Source organism: Xiphophorus couchianus, chromosome 7, assembly GCF_001444195.1.
Source record: "Xiphophorus couchianus chromosome 7, X_couchianus-1.0, whole genome shotgun sequence".
Lineage (NCBI taxonomy): Eukaryota > Metazoa > Chordata > Actinopteri > Cyprinodontiformes > Poeciliidae > Xiphophorus > Xiphophorus couchianus.
In genome coordinates this window covers 23281438-23308445 of record NC_040234.1, presented here as the reverse complement: position 1 = coordinate 23308445, position 27008 = coordinate 23281438, and the positions used below count along the sequence as shown (strand labels likewise).

At 39.7% G+C, this 27008-nt stretch overlaps 1 protein-coding gene across 9 annotated transcripts in view; it reads right to left on the bottom strand.

Moving 5' to 3' along the window:
- Window positions 1-225: 225 nt before the first annotated feature.
- Window positions 226-27008, bottom strand: part of chl1b (cell adhesion molecule L1-like b) — a 93654-nt gene continuing 66871 nt past the window's right edge. For 6 of the 9 annotated variants that reach the window (XM_028023072.1, XM_028023071.1, XM_028023075.1 and 3 more), the window contains 13 exons: window positions 26775-26876; window positions 26328-26525; window positions 25664-25734; window positions 24329-24551; window positions 22298-22413; window positions 21994-22198; window positions 21740-21862; window positions 17030-17209; window positions 14884-14913; window positions 12931-12996; window positions 8452-8583; window positions 7362-7434; window positions 226-4278 (listed from right to left, as the gene is read on the bottom strand). In XM_028023072.1, the coding sequence (XP_027878873.1) occupies window positions 4080-4278; window positions 7362-7434; window positions 8452-8583; window positions 12931-12996; window positions 14884-14913; window positions 17030-17209; window positions 21740-21862; window positions 21994-22198; window positions 22298-22413; window positions 24329-24551; window positions 25664-25734; window positions 26328-26525; window positions 26775-26876 (1718 nt within the window). In that variant the 3' untranslated portion in view covers window positions 226-4079. Of the gene's footprint in view, window positions 4279-7143; window positions 7224-7361; window positions 7435-8451; window positions 8584-12930; window positions 12997-14883; window positions 14914-17029; window positions 17210-21739; window positions 21863-21993; window positions 22199-22297; window positions 22414-24328; window positions 24552-25663; window positions 25735-26327; window positions 26526-26774; window positions 26877-27008 lie in introns of all 9 variants that reach the window. The other 3 variants (XM_028023079.1, XM_028023076.1, XM_028023078.1) reach the window with 3 other exon arrangements.

The window sequence follows — 27008 nt, the reverse complement described above, 5'->3', positions numbered from 1 at the left end:
AGTGACGGTGGTGAAAATCATCCTCCAAACTGGATGAGCTGATCAAACACCCTGCAGTTTATTCAGAGGGAGCGAAGTGGCTTTTACTGACCTCTTCCTCTCCATTCCGACCTGCAGGTTAAAGGTCAAAAGATTTATTCAAGGAGGGTTTAATATCTGGAACGTGCAAATAGTGATGAAGGAGCATTCATGACCTCCGGTCAGACAGACAGAGGAGACCACAAATATAGGAAAGTAATGCAATTTAATGGCATAAAAAAGAATACAGATTAACATTCATAACATGCAATGGGTGAATCTTTACAGAACACACCCATGTTGGATATTTGCAATGTGAATACAGAAGTGTGTTTTGCTTGACAGTGTGGAGATAACAAGGCATTTTAAGACATTTCACTGAAAAACTACTGAATGACTGAAACAGGTGAATGATAAGCATCTGCAGCCAGATAAAGTAATCTGATTACAGAAAGGCTTTTTGGTCCAGGTTGGGTTGAACTTAACAGGGAAATGTTAATAAAAGAAACTCAGTTGAATTCTGTGGTTTTAATCGTCTGACTCAGAGAAGTAAGAAACTAAGACTCTGGTTTTTCTTTTTAACGGTCCGAACATGTTGGTGATCATATTGGTGATCATGTTATTGATCAGTCTGAGGCACGTTCTATTTTGCTTTAAAAAAGAAAAACCCTTTAAAGGGATAGTTTCACATTTTCATTTCAGGCATTAGATGGAAATGATCATTGCTGGTCCCACATTAATACAATTCTTACTGGCAGTTTGAAGTTTTCTGCGCCACCTACAGGCTCTGTGATGACTACCAGGTGAAACTGTTCAGCGTGTCAGCCAACAGGTGTGTGTGTGCAATAAAAATCCTGAATCTTTGAGGTTACAATATCTTGTAAAAGTATCCTAACCTCTCTAATCGCTCTGTTTACCTTCCAACCATGAAACTTTAAAGTACTTCATGTGACAGAGCAACACAATGGTGTATAGTTATTAAGTGGAAGGAAAATTATACGCTGTATTTACATTTAAAAACAAATCTTAAAAGTAGGCTGTGTGTTTGTATTCGACATCCTTTGTTCTAATAGCACTTTAATTTCCACAGCCAGACGTCCTCTCATTAAAATTTACTTTGAATATTATCAGAATTATTTTGCATGTTTTTCTGTGTCTGTTGGGATCTAAATTGCCCGTTGGTGTAACTGTGTTTGTGTTCCACTGTGATGAACTGATGAAATCTCCAGAGTGGACCTCGGCTTCTGGCCCCTTGATTGATGGAGATAGCAAATCAAAACTAACCCCTCTTAATTTGTGGATCCTCCAGGGCTCAGTTTTGAGACCAGCCTTGTTTGCATTGTTCTTGCTGCTGTAATGTCAATTTATTTCACAGCATAGTCTCTTTTCACTTCTATGCAGATGTCTTTCAGGTTTCTTGGCCTGGTCACATTAATTTAAGCTGTAGTTAAATTCTCTTGTAGAGGTTAAAAAGTAGAAGCCTCCTTAAATTATTTTAAATTAAATGGAAATGGCACTTTTTGACAACTCTTATTTAAGATAGTAATTCTTCAGGCTGTTTATCATTTTAAGAAAATTGCAATTGTCTCGTTTTAGCTGGTTTTGCTGCTGAATAGCTCAGGACACTTTAATAAATGAGACTTTAAATCTCAATGAGTTTTTCCTCTTCCTGTTTAAATAAAGGCACCAATGTATCTACATGCTGCATTTTTATTTTTGAAAATCAGATAGAACTTTGGTCTGTCACATAAAAATCCCATTAAATTACACTAAAGCTTGTGGTTGTTATGTCACAAAATGTAAAAATTTCAAGGGCTAGGAATACTTTTACAAGGCACTTTAGATGGAAATTAAAATATTCATGTTAAGATAGCAGTTTTCAGGTTAAGTACTTGGTTCTTTCAGATCAATGAGGAATGTGGCAAACACACACACACACCTGAGATGTGACATCCAGCTGTAATATCTTGACCTACTGAATCAGATCAAACCGCTTCATTTGACTGTTACTAGGCTGAATCATCAGAGTATCCAGCCTTTTTAACATGGTTTTACTTGGTACATTGTTTAAATCTTGGTGTGAGTTTACGTTTCAACCTGCCTGTCACTTTGCTGCAGGTTTGCCTGAATTTCCCCACTGAGGGACGATAAAGATTATTTCTAAGCTAAATAACCGCTGACTGTAGATTTGAACTTCAGATTTGCTGGAGTGGGAAACAGCTGCTAAAAACTCCTGAGCTTTCTTGTCTCAGCCAAAGGTTTCTCATTTAAACATCAGTGTCTGGAATGTTTTATGAAATAAATAATCATTGATCATCTGGAATGAACCACATGTTCCAAACCTGGCACTGATATATTGTTACTTTACTAAAATAATGATCTAAGTATTTTTTGCAGAAAAAAAGAACATATTTTTCTTCATAAAAGAAACTTGGGCTATAAAAAAATATTTTGGCAAAAAAATCACCTAGGCCATTATTTCAGGAATTTGAGAATATGTGGAAAAATAAAACCCTTTCTCCATTGTCAAGTGTCCAGACGGTCAATGTCTGGTTCAGTTTTAGCCAACCTGGGTGTGTGATCCTCACCATGTGGGTGTAGGTTGGGTGTAGGGTTGCCCACATGGGCAAAAATGTGGAAGGGCCGTTGGTGCTCCAATAATGTCATTTTGTGGGCGAACAGATTTAAGAAATTTCTCGCTATATTTGTTACATATTTCCCTGTCCAGTTGACGTTGTATGTTCTCTTCTAGCAAAGTTGATAGGGGATGCATTCACATCATCCTTCTATAGTCCACTTTAACTGAACTCCAGTCTGTTTGCCTAGAGACAGTCCAGTTTGTTTAGGGAGGTGTGAATGTGCAATCAAACTCAGACCAAAATACTAATTCTGGTCTAAGTTGGACTGAAGTGAACTCTAGTGTGCTTTGAATGCACATGTGAATGCAAGCAGACCAGCGACCACTCCAAGAGCAGGAAGCAGACTGCAGTGCAGAGCATTCTGGGTAAATACAACCAAAACAAACATGCTAGTCTAGCGCTTGGGGGAACAATGGTTGTAGTCTTTTACCAAAGACAAAAAAAAAATTACAACCAGTAAAATTTTGTTCACAATTTGTGAAGAAGGAATCTGCACTAGGAGTCTTCTTCAGAAGTTTTTGTGTTTTCTTCTGTTGTTCTTGGGTCACTCAGAGGGTTTGGTTTGTTTCACTCAGTTCAGTGTGAAAGTGAACCACAGCAGCTGAAAATGGAACAAATGTTGGAGTTTTGGTTCCCAATCGAACCGAGTCTACTGGACTATCAGATGTGAAAACACCAACGCTTACCGAAACCTGCAGTGGTGCCAACAAACTGAGAGGAATCAGGAAGGATCTGCAAACTGAGAGGAATGTGGCCAGAGGACGCCCATGGAGAAGGAGCTTCACATTAACCAAAGACTGAAGCTGCTGAGGCAGATAACAGGGACACTCATGTCTCAGGATAGTTATGGTGGAGAAGTGATATGTAGATTTCCTCATTATTTTGTCAGGTATAAACCACTGAGAAAAAATAAGTTAATAGGCAAACTTTCATACACAAATTACATCAAATTTAATGAATTGTTTCAGATATAAAAAGGTCAGTAATAATTGCTCGACTGGAAAAATATCAACTTCTCCCTACTCGCCTGTGACCTGCAACACAGTGACATCAGTGGTTCATGTAATGACAGAGCGCCATGTAAGAGTTCACCATTTATACAAACCAGAGTGCAGCTGAAAACACCAACATGAAGAGCAAACAATACAAAACAAATCACCACCTCTAAAGTTTTTGTGATAATAATTATAAAAAAGGAACACTCAACACATACAATATACACTATATATACATGGTATTTAGTAACGCTTGTGTTGCAGTGTGAAGGAACAGAGCTTTAGAGAATGAGTATGGCAGTGTGCAGTTGGCAATGACTCATTACGTTTTGACACAAAATGTTCGGCAGTCTTCGATAACGTCTCTGTCCTCCTGGGTTTGTTGGTTCCATGTGGGTAGAGTGATGCTGGCTGGGCGTTCTGTTCCTCACGCTGGGGTCTGAGTGGAGGCTTTGACCTCGGCCGACGCCCTCTTCTCCTTGCGGCTCCCGTACTCGCCGATGAACGAGCCGTCTTCGTTGAACTGAACGTCGCCGTAGTCCACCAGGCTGTCCCCGCTGTCCGCCGTTTTGATCTCCCTGCTGAGGGAGCGCTGGCTGCCCTTCAGCGGCTTCTCGTCGTTGTCGCTGTGGGAGAGGCACAGTGGGTTTAGATTTCCCAGCATTCCACACGGAGCTCCGCTCTGTGGGTCACAGGGGAGAGATGGAGGTGCAGGCCGGCGCTATCGCTGCCTCCACCCAGGTTTTAGTGAGGGACACCGGCTTCTACCTCAGGCTGACCGATGGATCGTTGTCACAGATGCTTCCATAGATTCTCAAAGTAACAGGTTGGACTCAACATGCAACGATGTATTTTTTTTTACAAAGGAAGACAGATGAGCCATAAAGAGGGGCGGGTGCATTGGGTCGAGGCTGGTGATGGTGATGCTCATGCTGTCATCCTGTAATGCAAAGTGTTACATAGAATACTCCATGTAGCATTATGCAAGAGCCGCTTATTCAGGAGCCAATTGCAGAAGCTTTGACAAAATAGGCAGAAGTGGTGAGTTTACTGAATGTTGGAAGCTGCACAATTAACTTTGATCTTACACAGAAAGTATCTGTAGACAGTACTGATCTTACATAAGGAGCAGGAGTTATATTTGTAGCTTTTTATGTTTATATAATAACTAATAAATAACTAAAATCCATAAATAACTAAAATCTGGGAATACTTGAGACTCCCTCTAAACACATTTAGAACTGCCTATTTCATTAGTTCAGACATCAAATATACTTTAAAGTGCATCGATACGCACAGTGAAAACTGGCACTATAACAGAAGACATCTACAGTCTTCCTTATTATAGTTGTTGGGAGTACAGCCTATCAGCCAATCAATCAGCCTGGCAGACAATCAGTGGCATTGAAAATAAATGCTGAAGAAACACTGCTTACTGTTTGGCTAACGCTGCTCATTGGTTCGCCCAGTAGCATTGTGCCCAGCTATTTCAGCTTCTCAAGCTACAGACAAATTCATAAACAGGTGAATTTTCCATGAACAATTTGAAGTGGTTTCTATGTTCTGTGGAACATAGAAAAAATGTTCCACAAAAATATCTGCAAACTGGTGAATCTGTGAATAGTCAGAGTAAGTTGTATGCATGTAAAACAGAGACTTTGGTTCTTGGTATAATGCCACAGAATCTCATTCTGGCCCATTCCTAAAGGAACATTATATCACATCAAGAGGTAATATGTGATTGTTAATATGGACTACAGCACAAAATAGCAAAAATATGAAAATACACATGGCCCAGGTAGTTGGAGTTGTGTTCTGTCAGGAACAGCTGGTGGTTTTTACCTCAGGAGTCACAGCAAATACAGCTGCAAACTCTAAACCAACAAGGCAAACAGTGCTAGTGAATCTAAACACAGAGCTACATTCACAACTATGACTTACAGTCAAAAACGCTATGCTATGCTAAGCTAGCTGACTGCTGCCATTTCCTTACAGAGTAATATTAATCTTATTTGGCTTCCAGCAAAAATGATGCCAAACTTTTTGAACCTGGTCTGCTTTCATTTCAGATTTTTTGGTATTGTTATCAGTAGCAGTTTTCTTACCTGTAGCAGAAATATATTATACCACAGTGAGTTTGTAAATTAATCCAGGCGGCTATGACTAACATCTAGTGTGATAAATGCAACCTGTAATTGTAGAAGTTTAATATTTGCTAATATAGCGTTGTATTCCATGTACAGAGATGTTCAGTGTTGCTTTAAATGGTTAAGACTGCAGTTCATCTTATTGGCTGTCAGCTTTTTGCTCATGAGGATTCCTTCACTTTCCTACAGACTCTCTGCCATATGACATAAAACTGCAATATCTTACTTTTATAGAAAAGGTTTTTTGCATTTTTGTTAAAATTATTATGTCGTGACAGTATAATATAAGACACATTATCTGTGAAAAAACGATGTCATCTGAACAAATACACTGCTACGTCAGAAACAACCAATCAGAGCCAGTAGGAGGGTCTAAACGCTGTCAATCATCCTCATGTATTCACTACTGACACCCCCACCTTCCTTGCGTTCTCTGCTCTGCCACAGCTCCTTCCTAACAGATGCCATGAATGTGAGACTAGTTAGTTTTAGCTAGAGTTAGTTAATGCTAACTAGCTTACCAACTGTCTATCTAGTGATGGTGGATAAACAGTTTTTCTGCAATGGTAAGTTGTTTCTTTGCCATTAACATATTTGGAAGTGTATATATGAGGGAGAGTGACAGTGCTAAGCTACTCCTGCTGACTCTGATTGGTTGTTTTTGAATGTGAGCATTTCTTCAGATGGCAATAGCAGCTCAGGCAGGAGGTGAAGGAGATGAATCTTTTCACAGATTATCTGTCTCATATTATTCTGCCACAACATGGTGACACTTTTAACAAATGTTAAAAATCCTACTTCTGTTAAAGCTTCAATAGGAAAACTATAACTTGTAATACCTTCAAAGAGCCTCACTGCAAGACATTTTTAAAAATTCAGCTCTTTTTTTGGTGAAATTATGCATTTTTTGACTGAATTTAACAGCTGTAAATGATGATTATTAGTCAATAATTTGAACTTGATAGTATTTGGTAGAAACCTTTTTAAACATTGAGGGCAACAGGCTCCTGAAGTGAACATGATGAAATCTAACTGCTGCCACACTGAGCCACTTTAACCTCATCACATCAGCATTTGTTTAGCAGTGAGGATCCCACTGATTGGAGAATTAGACTGGGACTCATGCTGTGGCAGACGGTAATGAACAGAACCACTGAAGGACCAATGACACATGCCCTGATATTACTGCCCAGGAGATGAGGCGCATTCAATGACTGACTGGTTTGAGGCTCCAGCAGGGAGCAGAAAACTGTGACATCAGAGCAGAACTGTTCACCACACACAACACCAAGTCTAAAAGCAGCTACTCTGACCACGCCCACATGTAAACCGGTTATCACATACTTCACGGTTACTCGGCCCGTCTAACGTCTCCGGCAGGAGAGGAGCGAGGCTCTGCGGGAGCCTCATGGAATCTGGGCCGTCTTTTCGGCGAGAGCAAAAAAAGGCAGAGAGAATTTAGCGAGGAGAAGATGGAGAAAAAGAAGAGGGGCAAACATTCACGGGGATGCAGTGACGTGGTGAGACGCTGTCCTCATGGGGATGGTAGAGGGAGAGCTTACCTGTATTCACAGAATGTGTCATCATTAATGCCCTGGGACTCCACGTCTGGATGAAGGTCTTCTTTTTCTTTCACTGCACACAAAGTGATGAAAAGAGCTGAGAGATTTCCACAGGAGACAGACAGACAGATGGACAGCTGGACAAGTCGCCTGACTGCTCCCAATTATATGCAGTCATTTTCCCACTTCAAACATCAATGACAGCATTTAGGAAAAGATTTCAATCACTTCACAATTCAGAGCTTAAGGAAAAGAAAACTCTGGATTGTGAATAGTTTGTATGCTCTTTGTTAATGTCAACAGGAAGAATGCTAATTTTTGCATGATCTATCTATCTATCTATCTATCTATCTATCTATCTATCTATATAATAAAAGGAAAGATGTTTTTGTACAACATAAGGTTTAGCACCAATTTGAGCTTCTCATTAGTATACATATTGGATTCTGTGAAAACTGTGTAATATTCCTTTAATTTAGCACTAAGGAGCAACACAACCCCTGACATCAGATGTCAGTTTTAGTTCTCAACCCCAATCTTTTACACTGAGTAGAACAGGGAGGGACACGTGTGAACCTGTGGCGTCCCCCAGGCCATGACGCCCGGGGTGGTGAGCCACCTGAACCCTATGAAAAGCAGCCACTAGCTGTCAGTGGTAGTGAGAGTTAAATGAGGAAACACAGATCTGTGTGTGGTTGTTCTCCCCGCCCTTCATGGTCATTAGCTGTGAATAATGACGCCAATGATGTCTCTGCTTCCTCTGATGAGGAGAACAACAAACTGTCAGGCAGGCCCAGCTCAGGCCATCACTCTTTATGAAGTGACCTCATGCACAGAATTAGATAAACCCGCCACACCAACAACGTAAAAAATGTAACTGTGAGGCATTCTGGAGCAAACACAGCAGCAGCCTGTTCTGTCTACTGCTGCAGTAAATGACTGTGTGGTGTGGTGTACACCGTCTGATGATTGATCACCTCTCTCGCATGAACAAACAACAATATGGAATTAAAATGATGCTTTAGGCAACAATTAGTATTCAAACAAGGGAATAGGGGTGTGTGTGTGTGTGTGTTGTGTGTGTGCCTACCGGAATACTTTCCTCCTTTATTTCTGTTGACAAAGCAAGCAATCAACACGATGAGTGTGAGCAGAGCGATGGCAGACATGAGGCCGATGAACCAGCCCTGGGTGGAGATTCCTCCGTGGACGCTGGCCAGGCCTGTGGAGGACAAGATGCCGTGACTTTGACTGGCCTTGGCCTTTGCATTGGACACTTGATTGAATGTTTACATCGACCAAGCTAATCTGATGCTCGGGCCGAGGCGCTGATGGAAACGCTCCAGTATTAATATTAAACAGCTAATCCTGCTTGTCTAATTAATCAAGCGGGGAACGCTGAACAAATGTAATTCCTCTTAGTGAGCTAAATGGAATTCTAGTGACGGCGTGAAGGACCGCCACGTCGCCATGTCGCTTCAAGGACGCGGCTGAGCTCTCCTCATCAAGAGGTCAATTACTTTTTTCCCCTCCTCACCTTTAGCCCTGCTTGTGATAACCTCTTCAAACATACTAGCTTTATCAATCCGGCTGTTAGAAATCAGGCACACAGTGAATTCAGTCTCAGGTTTGGGTCCATCAATGAAAAGTGAGAGAAGAGTTTAAAGCTCTGATGTCCTCCAGTGACCTTCACCTGTACTCCGGGGGGAGGGGTTGTAAGGTGTCTTGAAAACACACACCTAGTGATGAAGAAATAATTTTAAAAAACAGCACAAGGCTACGGATGCTGCAGTCCTTTGAAGAGTTCAAAACCCCAACAAAGTGGTTTTCCAAAATGTTTTCTAAATGAAAACCGAAAAACTGTGGCATGAATTAAATTGATAGAAATCTAGTTTTCAGTTTTTGCAATAAATTCATTACATTTACATTTGGACTTTGATTAAACCTTTTCATCCAACTCATCCTACTGGAGCTCAGGCTATATGTGTGTCCTGCTGGAAGGAGAAACTCCAGTTTCCAGTGTTCTACAGAAATAATTTTGATTTCAATTTCAATTTTCAAAATGAGTGATGCTTGCTCATAAAGGCATGCAAATATGAATGCATTGTACCAGTCATAGATATGGATTTATACTAACTAAAAAAGATTGTTATAACTAAGTTAACCTGAATAGTCATTTATTGGGTGATGCTATTGTTGTAAGAGAGGTGGGTGTAAAAATAGGTTTATGCTTCTACCCTCTACTTTGAACACTTTACTGCTGTGCTTAATTTGCATAATTGTGAGTTTATTGCCAAATTTTTGCCATAAAAATGATTAAAACATTACATTTAAATTACTAATTTAAATAACTCCCAACTGCAGGTGGCAGGATTTCATACATCTGCATTTATAGTCTGTGATTGATGTGACAATTAGCAAAATGGAGCTGTGTATGTAAGAATGAAAATGTTTGTGAAAATAATCAGGAAGTAACAGTAACTTACTGACTATTTTTCTCATCTTTAATCTTCTAAATGCAGAATTTAGAAAAGGATTTAATGAGGAAAAACATCACTAAACTGCTCACCAAAGTAGCATCACATTCAAAATGATTTTGATTAAAACAAATCAAACAAACAATTAGGAAGTCTTTGAGGGACTGCTTTATACTCAGATTGAATAATTCACAGATTTATTTTGTTTATTAAGTAACAATTTGTTCTGAATAACTCACTGGATTTAATATAAAAAAAAATACATTTTCATTTTTGAAGGCATTTGGCTGCACTAAATTAGAAAAACAAGTGCATGCCACACTTATCAGATTTTATCTGTCAGGGAAAAAAAGTGAACAGGCATGTGGACATTTATACTTTTTCAAGGCACTGCAGATGTTACTGCTGCCACTTACAGGAACCAGGAGCTGAGGAGAGAAGAACCTGCAGCTGTTCATACATGTTGCAGAAAACCTGCAGGAATCCAGCTGATATTAACAGAACCGCTGCTAACAGCTGAGCTGACATTCAACAGGACCGGGGATGATGGAGTGATGAGACAGAGTGAGAGAGAGAGGAGAGGAAGCATTGGTGAAGGGGAAAGGAAACAGAGGATGTAGCAGAGTGTTCAGTAGGAAGTGTCTGGTTCTACTCACAGCAGTATTAGTATGATATGCCTCATTAAAAATGATAATATTGAGATTGAATCAAAGGTGGACTATGAAGACCATATAAACACCTTATTGATGTTTAATACTGTACATCTGTAATCTGTGTTGTTTTAACCTTTTACAAGATGGAAAATAAACAGAACCAAAATACAAAAAAGGTCATTTAATCATCTGCTTATCTCTATTATATTCATTTTTCCCAAACAATGTAAACTCCAGGTGATGAATGTTGTTCTAGAGGTGTACCTATTACACTTTTCTGGAAGATCACAGATCTTTAAAAGGCCTGACCTGCCAATTCTGGTTTTGACTGATACAGATTTTTTCAGTCTGAAAAGTTGATGAATTTAGTAACAAAGTCACTGAGTTGGTGACTGTTGTTAACAGATGTGATCCCACAACCTAAAGCCTCTACAGCAACTCTGAAGAAAGTTACATAATATGGGTTACAAGATTTCATTTCCCTTTGGGAGTACAAAAAAGTATTTTTGAATTGAATTGATACAATGTAAATATTACAGATGGACTCATCTTGTTCCTGTCTATGTTCATTTCATGACATTAAACATGTGCTTTCTTTGCTAATGGATTTGTTTTTTCCATCCTGAGAGTGGTGAGGATTATTTAACTGAATTCAGTTCCATTCTAATTACCTCAATGTTATGTATTCATTCATTTACAGTTGAAAATGAACATGTCACATGTTAGCATAAACAAAGGTTTTGAATGAAAAGGAGCAGTTTGATGAAAATATCCTTGAAAAATAATCCTGAAAATACACACATTTACGAAAGATGACTGAAAGTTAGTGTCATCCATGTGTACTTCCATCAGACTGTATACAGTTTATTTTCTTGTCTAAATGGTCACATTTAAAAAGTGATGTCAAAGCTGATGTATTAATATTTAAACTTTTCTCTGCAGTTTTCTCATGTTGGGTGTGATTTGCATCATCAGTTTGACAAACAGGATCTTTCTAAGCCTTCAGGTGAACAAGGCACCATCCGCCTCTCTCCCCCCCAACAAGGCAAACATGCAAATCTTCCTCTCCATCTCCAGCTCAGGTGCCTCACTTCTGGTTTTTTTGGGGGTTTTTTTAATTTCCAGGTGATAATTCAGTTCACAAACACACCTGGGCCGGTCCGTCCCCTAACCACGGCCTGACACTCTGTCTCTCTGGCTAATGCAGATGGATTAGTGTGCAACCACGGTAATTCAAACTGCTGAAACGGGCAGATGACTAAAAATACAGCCATGTTTTTGTCACCTCTTTGCTCAGCCTGCTATTAAACGGAGCACAGAGCAGCTGCTCAGCCAGCAGGGAGCCCAGAAGAGAAGACGGCCCTTCAAAGTCACAAAGGCAAAGCTGTGAAATATTCTAATATAGGTGCTTTCATCAGCTTCCACTTATGGTTGTTCAAACATCAATATGAGCTTTCCTCTCTCTTTTCTTTCTTCTTCTTCTACTCATTAGAGCTGTGTGGCTGTTTACTGACTTGAAGATTTCATGGAAATCTCCGGTGGCTCTCGGGTCAATCTGTTGCCGTGTACAGGCAGCGCCGAGGCCCAACAAATCAATCACTTACAATTAGACGTATTTGTCCCGTTCAAGTGACTCTCTGCAGTCGCACTGCCGGCTCACAATATAGATCTGCTGTCCTAGATTTCCTTACAGTGTTGCCAAGATATTAAACTACGGCAACAGTAAGAGAAACAGTTGGTGGTTTCTGCTTCATGTTGCTCTGCAGACCAAACGGGTCCTGTGGCCATTCTAGGAAAATGGGTAGCACTTTATAATGTACATCAAGTCAATCTTGATGTAGCCTTTTTTAACCATTAATAGTTAATTAACCTACAAAACATTAATTAATTAAGGATGATTCATATTTAACAAGCTATAAATGAACACATTTATTAATGCTTTCCCCATAATGACTAACTACTACCAAAAACAACATACTCAATGTCTATACATGCGTAATAACACTCTAATTAGCTATTCTACTTACTGTGTGTAAATGTTTGAAAATGCTCAAATAAATGTACTTTCACATGTGTTGACATGTTTGAATTGGCTGCATATTAATCCTGCAGTGCCTCCATAATAAAGGCATTTATTAGTAGTTAGTTAAGTTTTCTTGTGAATACTTTGTTCTCTTTCTGCTGGTTTAGAGGCTGACTTCTAGTGTGTTGACTTGTGCTTTCTCTAAGCTTCTATCCTCTGCTTTCTTTCTTTTGAAACTTTTTCCCCACCTTTCTCCCTTTCTTGTCATCTCTGTCCATTACATTTGAAATAAACCCAAAGAAAGAAAGAAAAATAATTTGTCACATATTCTTTAGTGAGTTGGGTTGATTTTACAAAAAGCTTTGTCAGCATTTTTACGTGTTTTCTTGCTGTTCGTATCAGAACTGCTGCTATACCTATGTTGGGACGAGTGGGTTTGGTCACATGTGACTTTGGAGTGGTCGGAGTTGAGAGAGACTTTCCTAAAAGAAAAACACATCTTGTGGTTACCAGAAGCAAAGCTAGCAGGAGCTACATTCTATTGTTAGCATAGCGCTATCCTGGGCTAAAATTAGTGACTACAAATCTACAAAAGAGCTCCACTAGTTTCCAAACACAAGACAGTATAAATTATACGAAGCATAATTTATTACCTTAGCTAGAGTTTTGACATGAAGCACTGAGGCTGCTGTTGCTAGGATAAAAAGTCAACATTCATTTACAGGTGCTAATAGGGGACGATTAATAGGAGTTTATAATTAGCTTACTCATTAGCACTGTTATTAGAGAGGAAGCCACGAACTTTTAGTGTGAGGAAGTTGACATTTTTCTAATGAAAAGAGGCACCAAGTGCTCTCTGCAAACAACAGAGGGGGTCAATCATCTGAGGGCGAGCTGGAACATCAGACAAATAAAACGCTTCCTGTTGGTTGGAACTGAGGCGTACAGCATGCACTGATGTCTGCCCTGCTACGGCTAAAACATGCAACTGCTATGTACATCACAGGACGACTCATACCAACAAACACCATTTTAAAATTCAGACAGAACCTGGGGGAGGTATTCAAGTGTTGCACCACATTACACCCACAAACTTCAAACAATTTTAATGGGAATTTTGTGAACATTTAAGTAGAACATGAAGAAGAAAACGGAAATAATAAATTTTAACACATACATTTCTGAGAAAGTCTGCTATACATTTATATTTGGACCTGTTCAGCCTACTGTCACTTAATCAAATATTATCTAAACTGCCTTCAGAAATCACCTGAACAATTATATGAAAAGTATAAATCTCAGAGATTTGTTAGAGAACATTAAAGAACAAAACACATCATGAAGACCAAGCAACACAGCAGACAGGTGCATGGTACAAATTCCTATGTGTGACAAATGGTGGCGGCTGCATCATGCTGTGGGGATGCAATTTTTCTGTAGGAACAGGAAAGCCACACAAAGTTGATGATGAAATGGTTGAAGCTAACTTCAAGGCAGTTCTTGAAGCAAACCTTTTTAGTGACTGTAAAGACATGACAGTGAGGTGAAGGTTAATCTTGCTGCAGGAGAACAACTCCAAAGATGCAGCTACCATGTAAATAATTAGATCAAAACCTGTGTTGGAATGGCCCAGTTCAGATCCAACTGAGAATTTGTAGCAAGTCTAAAAAATTAATGGCCACAGTCATTGCTCTCCACCCAGTCAGAGAACCACAGCAATTAAAAAACAAGAATAGAAGAATATCTAAAACAAATCTGTCTTTAGATGTAGAGACAGACAGACCCCAAATGATTTACAGTTGGAATCGCAGCAAATGACTGATTTACAATGTTGACATTAGTGAGACTGGATAGAAGTTAATCACTCAGATTTTTTGCTGTTTTATTTCAGTCAAAATCACTGATTTTACTGTGCTATTTTACAGATATTTGCAAGGAATTTTGCGACACCTTTTCCTCATTAAACCCTCTCCAAAGTCTGCAAGAAGGAAACAGAGTAAATTGATGTTAATTATCCTCCCCTTGTGCATAACCGAATGTTTCAGAGTTTTGATGTTGATCGGGAGGATGAAAAAATGTGGGGCTCTGTTGCCTTCACATGAATATCTTTGTGTTGCAGAATTGTGAAAAACTGGAGGGACTGAGAAATGTACACTTTTCAAAATTTTACCAACAAAAAAGTTTGAAAATCACAGATTCAATTTTGCTCTAATATGTTTTGGCCTATAAGTTAAAATCCAATAAAATATGTTGAAGTCTGTGGTTGTAAAATGACAACACATGAATACCATTGTAAACTGCATAAAGTTACAAACAGAGTGTGTGTTGGTATGACGCCCCGCTTTCTGCATAAACATAGATCAACATACTGATGCCAACAGTAGGAGCCAAAGAAGAAGCTGCAAGAAAACACAACCAAAGAACAAAAATGAAAGGAAGAGAAGACAGACATTGCATGACCAAGTAGACACACACCTTCACATACAAATTCACCACACACACTGTCATGATCAAAGCAAAATCAGAAAGCAATGCACTATTTAGTGGCGTATGAGAGTGCAGACAGAGGACCATTAGCAGAAACAACACCGACATGTTCGGAGCTCAGACTGAAAGCATTGCTGCCACAAAAGGTTTTCATTCTCCCTCCAACATGCACAAAGCCACCCGGCAAAATTACAAGTAGCGACATGACAAAAGTGAGTCATCCTCCCTGTAATCATTTCCACTGGCTTTTCAGCTTACAAATAAACAAAAGCCAATTAAGTGTATTTCTGTGATTATGAAGATTCTGTCTGTAAACACTGAGGATTTTTTTGCATAATGAGCCCCTGTGCTGCCAATTTCTTGGATAAAGAAAAAAAAAAGCCATCCAGCAATTATTGGTGTTAACAGATACACAGGTAAATAAAAATGGCTTTCTGAAGTCAAGCAGTGACGTGCGGTCAGGGGAGGCAGGTGAGGCAGTGCCTCACCAGCCATCATGGAAAGAAAGAAAATATATAATCATAAAGTAATTTAAATTGTTATATTCATCCGGTGGTTTGTACTAAAAAATATTTATTTTTCACGTAGCTTCACCAATTTCGATTTTTATTTGTTCAAAATCGCTGAATTTTCTTATTTTCCCATTCAAATGCTTGGAAGCGATGCCGGTGAGGCAGCAGCGAGCTCTGCCTCACCTTGGATTGCGCAACCCCTGGCTCTGCGCTGGCTGCTAAGCGGAGAGAGCATGTTGCTGTACGGCGTCAATAAAATGGTTTAAACAAATTTAATATGTGAACTTATTTCCATTAATTTAGCTTATGTATATAATGTACAGTGCTTTTTGTCACCAACTGTGTTTGTGTAACGTGTTTCGTGTAATGAGCGATTATAAACGGCAGAGAACAGGTTCGAGGTGAGGCAGGCAGTTCTCTTGCCTCATGGCAGGGGGCGCTCAAGATCCCAGACGTTCGTCTTGTTCACTCCTCAACTGCCGAGTAAGTGACAGCGAGCTAGGCTAAACGATTCGGGAAGCAAGTCAAGTGCAGCGATAGATTATAATAGAGATAGTGATTTTTTTCCTCTCGCTCATCCCGACTTTCGACATGAATGACTACATTACAACACTAAAAAAGTTTTCTCAAGTGGACTTTCAATCGAAGCAGGAGATAATAACCTTTATAAGTAAAGGTAAGACAGTAATAACATTTATTTTGTTTTGTTTTTTAAGAAAATGTGTGTTTTGTGAGCTACAGTTTGTATGTGTAAGGATGCAGAAGTGAAACATAACCTGTAAACTGCTGTCAGTCTATGCATCTATTTGCAAATCTGATTCTGATGACGTCAGTGCCTCACCAGCTATGAACCTCACCGCACGTCACTGAAGTCAAGTATGCATTTGAAAAGATTAGAAGCTACAAACTAGCTGGTAATTAATTTCAACACATCAGCTCTTTGTGATAGTTTATTTTACGCTACTAAATGTAAAGCCCTCTTTCAGATGATCATTTCATTGTTTTATTTCTTATCCTGCGTTGTCATGGTGACAAAGGGAAAGATATTTTCATGAACAGGTGGCCTGTGAAGGCCTCGCAGAGGAGAATGCACTAATTTCTGCCTCCCTCTTAGTGGACATTACCTGCAGTTCTATTGGCCATTAAATTGAAAATTGCGCAACTTGGAATTCTGAAAATAAATTTGCTTAATGGAAACATGGAAATTTAAAAAAACACACATCTTTCAATAAAAAGCTTTTGCTCTAGAATGAGGTGGTGTTTCTCGCAAAACTGCAATGGAAACTTTTTTTGCATCAAGAGTCACATGGTCAAGAGAAAATGGAAGGCGCATGGTGGCGTGGCATGTTTTTAATGACTTATCACAAACTTATTCATGTGTGATTTTAATTGTGTTTCCTTTTGAATAGAAACACCACGCATGCAAAATTGTGTCTTTTCAACATTTGCAGAATATCAACAAAGTTTTGCCCACATTTGTAATGGAAATGCAGCTACAGTCTAAACAGTCACTCACTTGTTTCCAGGGCGGTGGTGCTCTCCTCGCTGACAACGGGCCCGCAGCCAACCGCAGTGCAGGAGCGAAGATACAACTTGTATTTGCTCAGAGGCTCTAATTCGTGCAGGATCCACTTCATGGTGTCAGGGTTGCTGATGTTCACAGCCTGCAGAGGCCCAACTTCCTCTGTGTCATTAACTAAAGAAATTAAGGAAAATACAGCTTTAATTCTGGTAGAACATTCAGTTATAACTATCTAGTTGCCAACTGACAAAAACTTGGAAGGTTTTGCTTCATTTATCACTTGCAGGAAAACAGTAAGTAGAAAATGTGCTGGTAAGAAAAACTTTAAACCAAGATTTTCAGAGAGTATAAATAATTTGGATTTAACTTAATGTTCTTCAGTTGATAAAAACTCACAAAGAAACAGGTAGATAATGCACCTCCTCTTTCTTTTTAAAAAGTGAACTCAGTATGTTACCTACTGTCCATTTAAAACTCAATCGTCTTTGTGTTTTTGATGTCTGCTTTCTGATTGCATCTCATTTTTCAGACTGTAAGGCAGCCAGCTAGGTATAAAGATGACATTTATGTTCTTAGTAACAAAAACAAACCCAGCAGGTGTTAAGGTGACCTTTGCTGCGGAAGAGGTGCAATGTTTTTCCTCACATTAAGAGCAACAGAAATGCTGACATGAATGCTTCAGTGTGAATTCCTTCCACCCAGGGACTCCTCTCCTCTTCAGTAAAAATTTTGATTCTTGTTCAGTTTTCTTTCAAGGGATGAAATTGTCTTTTTGGCAAATTATGCAATCCACACTGGAGCAGAGAGAGAGAGAAAAAAGGCCACCAGCAGGATGTTTCCATCTTGCTAATGCTTTATGTTGTAACTTTCCCAGAAACCCTGTGGCCTGCCAGCTTGTGTTCTCTATCTTGTACAGTGAACTGGCGAAAGGCTGCAGTCTCTGGCTCGCACACTCGCGACAAACAACAACAAGTCCAAATATTCTTCAGCCGGCGCCAAACACGGTTGGCTTTATGAAGTGTGAAACAAGCCAGGATTTTGCTACACAGAATGAACCAAAGCCAACGTTGTTTTCGACTCCCACTTAGAACAATATTTCAGTTCAGAACAGTGCAAGCTACACTAGACTGGTTGGAAGTGTCCGTATTGTGCCTCAACCCCATCTGCACAAACACAAAAGCTGCAAATAAAAGAGGAATGATACGTTCAGCAGTTTTGAATTTTAAATCCAAATGATACTTTGAAACAAAGAATTAAGCAAAAATTGTGCTTTCAGTGGAATTCTGAATAAGGGACTCCTTAAACTGTACTGGTATCTGTAGAAGTTTGCCAGTAAAAGGACCTTGTTAGATAAAAGATAACTGTATTTTCTATGCCATATGGCTTGTACAGTGAAAGTGCAACAAGCAATAGATGGGTAAAGAATGTGGCGTGGCCGTGTTGTACCGAGGCACACCACAAGGTGGCAGTGCTTCCCTGAAGTCTCTTGGTCTACTTGGCTAGCCCTAATTTTGTAATTACACATTGTTTAATTACATGTTGGTAAAGTTTATTAAGCACCACAGATAAAATTATCACATAGTTTTAAACAAATACTATTTGATATAAAATTAACTGGTCTTATGTAGACTCTGTTTTGAGACGGAAATGATGAGATAGTGGTAGCAATTTGGTGCTAGCATGCTAGTTACCCTGATAATTTAGCAGTCAGCTAGTGTATCCTGAGTTGTTTCTGTCACATTCTATATTAATGCTTATGCACCCAGCTGCAGGAAGATTTATTGTATTTAGACTTGCTGTTTTGTGTTTAGGTGTTTAGGTATTCTTGAATATTGTGACTAAGTTAAAATGATGACTGTGTTTTGTGATATGTTAGCTCTCTGCTAAATTGAAGATTTTAGTTTGGCTAGTAAATGTCATTGGGAAAACATTTAAAGCATATATAATGCCAGACAGCTGTTTGTTTTGTGACAAAGAATAATTAAAAATGTGCACACAGTAAAATGCCCCTGTCTAATGTTTGTTTAAGTACAGAAACCGTGATTCTTCCCAACAAAAATAAACTGCTAGCAGTAATTGTACCGAATCAAAGAAATAATGGAATATCTGCAGAAAATTGAGGGGTGTATTTACTTATATGATAGATTAAATAATGAAATAACAATAAATTAATTTCATTGTAGTTTAATGAGCATTTCTGTCAGCAGTTCAGTGTCTGGAATGTTGCTGGTCTGTTCTGATGACAACTTTAAAAAATAAACTACTTCAAGGAAATTTGCCAGGGATTCAAATCCTGTTGCAAACTCTGAAAAGTGTCACAGCAGACGTTCATCAGAAACCTGTAGGATCTGATATTATTGCTGAACAGATGCGCTGGAGCTTGAGACTCCACTTGTGTCATTGATGATACTCCCAACAGCTGGCTGCATTATCCTCAACGTTTCGCACATGACTTCCATCAAGGGGACTTCAACAAAAAGTCACACTTCAGAGAGCCTATCAGCCTAATTGCTGTGGCGCACAACCAGAAAAGTCCTTTCCTGAATGCCGCCTGATGCCTGGCCCTCCTGCGCAGTGACCAAATCAGACCCAATTAGCCGGGGAAATGTTGCACTACGACATTATTAGAAGTTGGTCATTACCTTTCTTATGACTTCTGCATAAGATCAGCACAGCATTTGGACATGTGATGTGTCTGGATAATGTCCTCAGGAACTGCAAGCTAAGGATATCCAAATAGGGATGTATTTGAGTCAGGACAATTAGATTCTAATGGACTGAGCCAGAACTGCTCATGATTGTGATGCAAAACACCTATCCTGCCCAACATATCCTTATACCAGGATGAATATGTTTCTCTGTTAAAAACCAAGGGCTGCATGCACAATCATCAACAACAGGCCAGAAACTCACCTTCTGTCTTTTCAGACATCCTTCTTAAAGCCAATGTCAAAAACTACACATCTATAGTCTAATTTAGGCTGGATCGAGTTTTGGTCTCATGGTATACCAACATTTTAAAGGTTCTGGTTTCAAAACTTCTATTTATTTATTTTGTATTTTCTAAAAAAGAACCAGATTCTGAACCATTTAAAATGCTCTCTCGTTTGTTATCTTGAACAAAACAAAGGTTTCTAATTCCCTAAGTGTTTAATTGTTTTTTATGTATTATGTATTATTAGTGATGGCAATAGCATATGGATAAACTCTTTCTTTGAAAATACTTTTTGTATCTAGCAAAGTTTGAAAAATGTGGAAAAAAGCCAATTTGTGATCCTGAAAATAAAGCAAAAGTGATGTTAAGTCAAAATGATGTCAACTTTTAAAAGTCGATCTAAAAGTTTGATTTTTTGTAAAGCTTTTAGTTACAGTAGGCTGGCTTAAATTATCCTGACCCATTTCTGTACTGATGCTGCAGTAGGCTTCTGGAGGACACACTGACCATTTTTCATCACGTTCTTCTTCTACTACTCCCCAATTTACATTATTTGCTGTTAGGTTTATGTTTTCTCTGTTATTTTTTTCTCCATTGAAGCTACACGTGGTCTAGCGTACTGCTGAGTGGTGGTGCCTTCCTGGCTGAGATAATGCTACCAACAACTAACCGTTCTGCCTCTTCTGCTGTTAACTTTTTACTTTTCATTAACATAGAAAGTACCCCTGTGCATCTGACCTTTCTTCTTCAGTATCAGTCTTCCTATTGAAAACGGTTCTGGTTCTGATGGATGTTTCTTCCTGTTGAAAGGGTTTTTTTCCCTCTCTACTGTCTCTACATGCATGCTCTGTGTGAGGGACTAATGTAAATTTAACAACATATCGTCTCTGAATGTTCGTCTGGGAGGAGTGAAAGCTGCAAGTCAGTAATTAATCAGCTTATTGCAACGTTTGATAACTAGGATCATTTGGGATGTATGTGTGACTGAATTGAAGTAATGTTTTTGTAAATTGCTTCTAGACGTCATTCATTGTGAATTGGTGCAATATAAAGAAATTGAATTGAACATGAGCATCATCTGTTCATGTATTACATCATAATATACATTTTTGTTTTGAAATTTTTGTGCAAACACTATGCTTACTTAAAACAGTAGTTTTACTAAATGATATCACACAATAGCTGCATTTCCATTACAAATGTGCACAAGACCCTGTCTATACTCCGCTAATGTAAAAAAAACAACACAATTTGAAATTGAGGTGTTTCCATTAAATAAGAAACAATTAAAAACACACATGAACAAGTTTGTTCACGTATTTCCTGTCATCTTCTTCTTCGTGGTTTATGCCAGTGGTAACATGCGATTGTTGAACATGTGTTTTAAAAAAGTGTTTCCTTTACAGTTTTGGGAAACAAACCAATTTTGAAACGGTCGAACAAGCCACCTCATCCTAGCACCAAAAACTTTTGATCAAAAGACAAGTTTTTTTGAAACTGGCATGTTGTCATTAAGCAAGTTTAAATTGGAAATGTCAAGGTAGTCAATGGAAACGCAGCCAGTGAGAATCTCATACTGGCCTAAACTTAGTCCAATGTAACAAAGGAAGTATAAACTAAGCATAAACATTTCATTTGTTTTAAACTAAGCTCATAATATTGTTACTGTTCCCAAACTGTAAATACTTAAATATTTATGCACTCATATTTATAAACTTTGTGGTGGAAGCATAAAAAGAAAGCATGTCATTTTCCTGAGCGATACATACTGAGCTGGTACTCCAGTAAATATCCTGTTAGAATCCCATTGGGCTCCAAAGGAGGGGCCCAGGCCAGAGACACTGAGTTCCTCTTTACATCCGTGACCCTCAAAACTGGGTTTTTCTCTGGGACTGTGGTGCGAAGAACAAACACACACAATAAGCACTGTCGGCAGCAGTAACCTACTTTCTTGGTTATTATTGGATGTTTCCTTCAGAGGCTGTGAATCAATGCGCCTCACGCTGCTTTTCTACAACCCTACCTCCCTCTGGGGTTTTGAAGTTGACCGGATGGCTGCCCGGACCGTTGCCTCTCCCGTTGAAGGTCATGACGATGAGACTGTACTCAGAGAAGGGCGTCAGGCCCGGCACGGTGCCGTGGGTCCTATCCCCGGGGAACGCCAGAGAGTGTTTGTCTCCGTGGCTTTTCTTGGAGTCCACCAGGCTGCGCAGGCGCCACCAGTTTATCTGAAGCAGAGGACAGACAGTTTCTACCTTATACATATGTTTGTGGCCACTCCTCTTAAGCTGCGTCTGAAAGCAAAGCCATGTTTTCTGAGGCATTACCCTGTAGCCTCCCAGATGTCCATGGAGCTTGTCCTTGTGGACGCGTGTCCAGGTCACTCTGACCGCTGAGCTGTTCATCACCTCCACAGCTACGTCGTCAGGTGCAGCAGAGGGAACTGCAGAGGCAAACACACACGTCAGAATCAGTAACAGTTAGAGGAACTGCAGCTTTTCTAAGAAAACCTAATAATCTACAAAAACAAAACACACTTATGATTCACAAATCTTCTCTCATGGATATCTATAAAAAAACGGACTTACAGGGTTGGGCTAATGAGCTAGCGCTACATTAATGACAGCACACGACACTAAAGAGGAGTCATGACCTGAGGTGACCTCCACAGGACAAGTCCAGAAGAAGGCTGAACACAGGAAGTACAGGTTTGTGTGACTCCTAGTTTTAAGCTTCAGAGGAAGTCATACAATTCACACCTCCTCCTTACCCCCGGCCCCCCTCCACAACTTACCCCCACTTCCTACCCCAGACCCAGCTAGAGCCAAGCTGTACCTGAACATCAAAACAAGATTAGGTCCAAAACCAAAACAATTTGCCTCTTCTCTATAATGAGCTGAACTATCCACAACATCACAAAACATGAAGAAGAGAAGCATCTCCACCACTATGTTTCACAGTGGGGATGATGTGTTCAGGTTAATAATGTCCACTTATTTAACTCATTTTTATTTTACTTCATTAGGACAGTGCACATTAATCTACATTACCATAATTCATGGCAGTGTCAATATGCAGAAATTAGCGCAATAGCTAAACTTCACCCTTTGTCCTAAGATAAGTAAGCAGAAAAAACCAAAAGTGTCACCATGGAATTCACAGGACAGAGCACAGTTCACATAGTTCTATTAAAAGAAGTAAAACTCGACATTCACACAAAAAATAACAAACCACCAGACAGAAGTAGGATAAAAACGGGGTATGACCCTCTGCTATAAGCAGTGGAAGTCATTTTTTATAGTACATAACTAGTTTGCTTTCAACCAATGCCTGAGTTTATTTTTCTTTTGGACTACAACACCGCAGCAGACAATGCACACAGAAATGAGAAGATGCTCCCTTCAAACTCCAACATACTGCACTTGCACTGCAAAAATGGAAGTAATAAATAAGATGGGCTGGATTTTTATGTTTCATGTCTGAATCTGTGAAGTCTGTTCATCTAAAATATCAGATTGTATAATTAAAAAATAGGAGTAAGACATTCAGCTTTAAGTAACTAGCTTGAGACTTAATTATAGTTTTTTCCTCCATTTTCCTCTCTATTCCAAACTGTACAAACTCAATTCTCACACCATATAATTTTTTCATGAAAGCTACCATTTCTCAGCTAAGTGTTGGGATGTTTTTTTTTTCTTTAATTTGGTGTCTTGTTAATGGAAAAAATGTGTGAAATGAGATTTAAAACAGTGAGTGATACATGAGCAGATAGTCTAAGCAGCATCTTCATCATGATGTGATTAATCTTTGAGCAGAGTTTAGTTTTAGATGACTCTGCTCTGGTATCTATTTATCTATTCATTTATCATATCTCCAAGTGAAACATGGCAATGGTGGTGAGGATGATTTTCTTCATTTTATTCTAGATTATTTATTGTTAAATTCTAATCTCTAATTATTTTTTTTAGCATCAATTTTATTTTCCTGTTGAATAAATGATAAATTATGTTTTTTTTGTATGTCTTTTCATCTTTTTTAAAGGCACTATATAGCACAACCAAGTAACCACAAGTGACTTAAAAGAAGTTTGACTTGATGCCTTGAAACTGGTCTCTGTCTTTTTAAGTGTCTCTTTACGACACTTCCTGGTCATCACAACAGTGCTTCTTTTTGATGAGAGATTGTGATATGATATGATATGATATAAAGCTAAAAAAGTGGATTTTGCATAATAATGTCCCTTTAAAAAGGAAAGAGAAAGAATCTCTGAAATGCATCCTCGTCAACTAGCTTCTTCCTGTGCCATAAAGTCACCTAAGACTGAAACATGAACGACGGTAGCTTCCATCAAAACTCACAGTCCTCTCCTGAGTATCCGCTCACAATCCTGGGCTCGGGCCCCCAGCCCTGGTTGTTCCTGGCCTGGATCTTCACCTCGTAGGGAACGAAGGTGGGAGTGTTCCGCACCACAAACGAGTGCCTCTTCACGGTGTGCTCCGTCCACTCCTCCTGCCCATCCTGCCGCCTGTAGCTCACCTTGTACTCCAGGCCGGGGCCGTTGTGCTCGATGGGCAGCAGCGGCTGGACGGCGGAGACAGGAAGAATAGAAAAGTTTCATTGATGTTTTGTCACCAGTTGGTGTCAAATCCCAGAGTGTGTGGTGAGCTGCACACGGCTCTGTGGGAGAATTTCATCACAATGTGTAATAAAACAACGGAGCCGCTGACGTGGTCAGTTTTGTTTAATACATACGCCGCAGATGAAAAGATTCCTCTCCTCATAGGAATCAAAAGTGTGAGAAATAGAATAAGATGCCATTATCCACAAAAGCAAATCATTAACAGTGGGAGAGCTGGAATCCACAAATCAGGGGCTGCATTACCAAGACAGGGCAAGCAGATAATAAGTGAAGAGGAGATTCATCTTTCTACATCCATCCATCCATCCATTTTCTGTTCACCCTTCGTCCCTAATGGGGTCGGGAGGGTTGCTGGTGCCCATCTCCAGCTACGTTCCAGGCGAGAGGCGGGGTTCACCCTGGACAGGTCGCCAGTCTGTCGCAGGGCAACACAAAGACATACAGGACAAACAACCATTCACACACACTCGCACCTAGGGAGAATTTAGATAGACCAATTAACCTAACAGTCATGTTTTTGGACTGTGGGAGGAAGCCGGAGTACCCGGAGAGAACCCACGCATGCACAGGGAGAACATGCAAACTCCATGCAGAAAGACCCCGGCCGGGAATCGAACCCAGGACCTTCTTGCTGCAAGGCAACAGTGCTACCAACTGCGCCACTGTGCAGCCCCCATCTTTCTACAATAGAAGGCAAATGGATGACTGCCAATGTTAAAAGGTTTTCTTTTCACAGCCTTCTCGTTTGCTTTCTAATCAAAGAAAAGGAGCCGCGTTCAATAGAAACATATTCACAGTGATCCCTGATAAGAAGGTTTTTCTTCAGATCTCCACGGAACGTGAAAATATCAGAAATGGACCGTTTCTGCTTCTTAAATTATTGCTGCTTGCAAATGAAACATTGATAAAACTTCATCTGTGATCACTGAGAGGAATTCTATGAACTGAAGCAGAAGGAGGCGTGGGGGTGGGCGGGAGTTCGCTATGCAAAGGTAGGACGAATTGCAGAATATGGAAATAACAGGGTAATAAAAGGCCAGGCTCTGCTTCTTACCTCCCAGTTGATATTCATTTCATGTGGCAAATGACCTTCGATTTTGATATTTTCTGGGTTCTTGTCAGGGGCTGTAAAAAAGAAAGGATATAGATTTTTGTCAGCATTGTTAGTGGGAGACATCAGCAGTGAAAGAGAGCAGATTTTCAACAACAGTGGCAGGAGTGGCTCCCTTTAACAAGGTATCTGCAGGTTTCAACAAGTCACATTTCAGATGTTTTAAGACCTTTTTAATGCCACCTTGAATTAAATTTAAGACAGAAAAAACTATAAATATTGGGGATGGTTGGGGGAACTTCACTGCATAAAAATAAAGCACAACCAACACTGTGAACCCGGGTTTGTGCCAATGATAGAAGCAAAAAATCTAGCCAACTAGCTAGCAAAAGTATATTAGCTACTAGTTAGCAGTAGCTTCAACCATCTCATTTGAGACTGTCTTCTGTAGTTCATTTGAATTGTTTTTATCTCCAAAGTTAGTGCAGCAAAAGTTTGAAAACTTTTGTGTGTATGGACCCTGATTTTTACTAATTGAAGACATTTTAAGACCTTAATTTTAGCCAAATTAATTTAAGACTTTTTAAGGATGTTTAAAGTTTCCTGAACTGTGGTGTTGTCGGGGAACGTATCACATTGTGGAATAACAGAGGAGGGCGTGTCCCACCTGACGGGGGGGTCTTGTATCTCTCCGTGGGTTCGCTAGGCAGCCCCGCTCCGATGGCGCTGATGGCGTAAACACGGAAGCGATACTCAACGTGACCATGGAGCCTGAGGATGGCAGAGTTGTGGTTCCCAGGGACTCGGAGCAGCTCCTTCCAGTTTCCTGGCTCCCACTTGTTTTCCTCAAACTCGATGATGAACTCTGGTGAGAAACAGAAACATAATCAAAGTGTCCTGTTTCCAAAGATCACTTCTGTGACCCTCCGCTGAGCAGAGCGCTCCTGGCTTCTATCTTCCTCTGGGGCACAAACCACAATTCATGTTTGCATGAAGTAATAATGAATTTGAGATTTTATCCAACAATTTTATTATGTATACAGCATGATGAGCAAAAAACAGTCCTAATGCCATTCACACCTTGCTGCTTTGATGTGCATTTACACCTACGTACCTGTAGGGGAGCTGTTGTGGTCGTCCCCGGGTATCCACTCCAGCTTTACGCTTTTACTCTTGTGCTCAGATAAAACCAAGTTCTCTGGAGCGACGGGGACATCTGGAAATCAACCCAACAGAACAAAACAAAATCACACAAAGGGGCATCAATCTCTGCTAGCAAGGAAAGGCCAAAGCAGCAAATGTTCGATCAAGTCGTCCCAAGAGTCAGAGGATGTGGAACGAGCTGAAT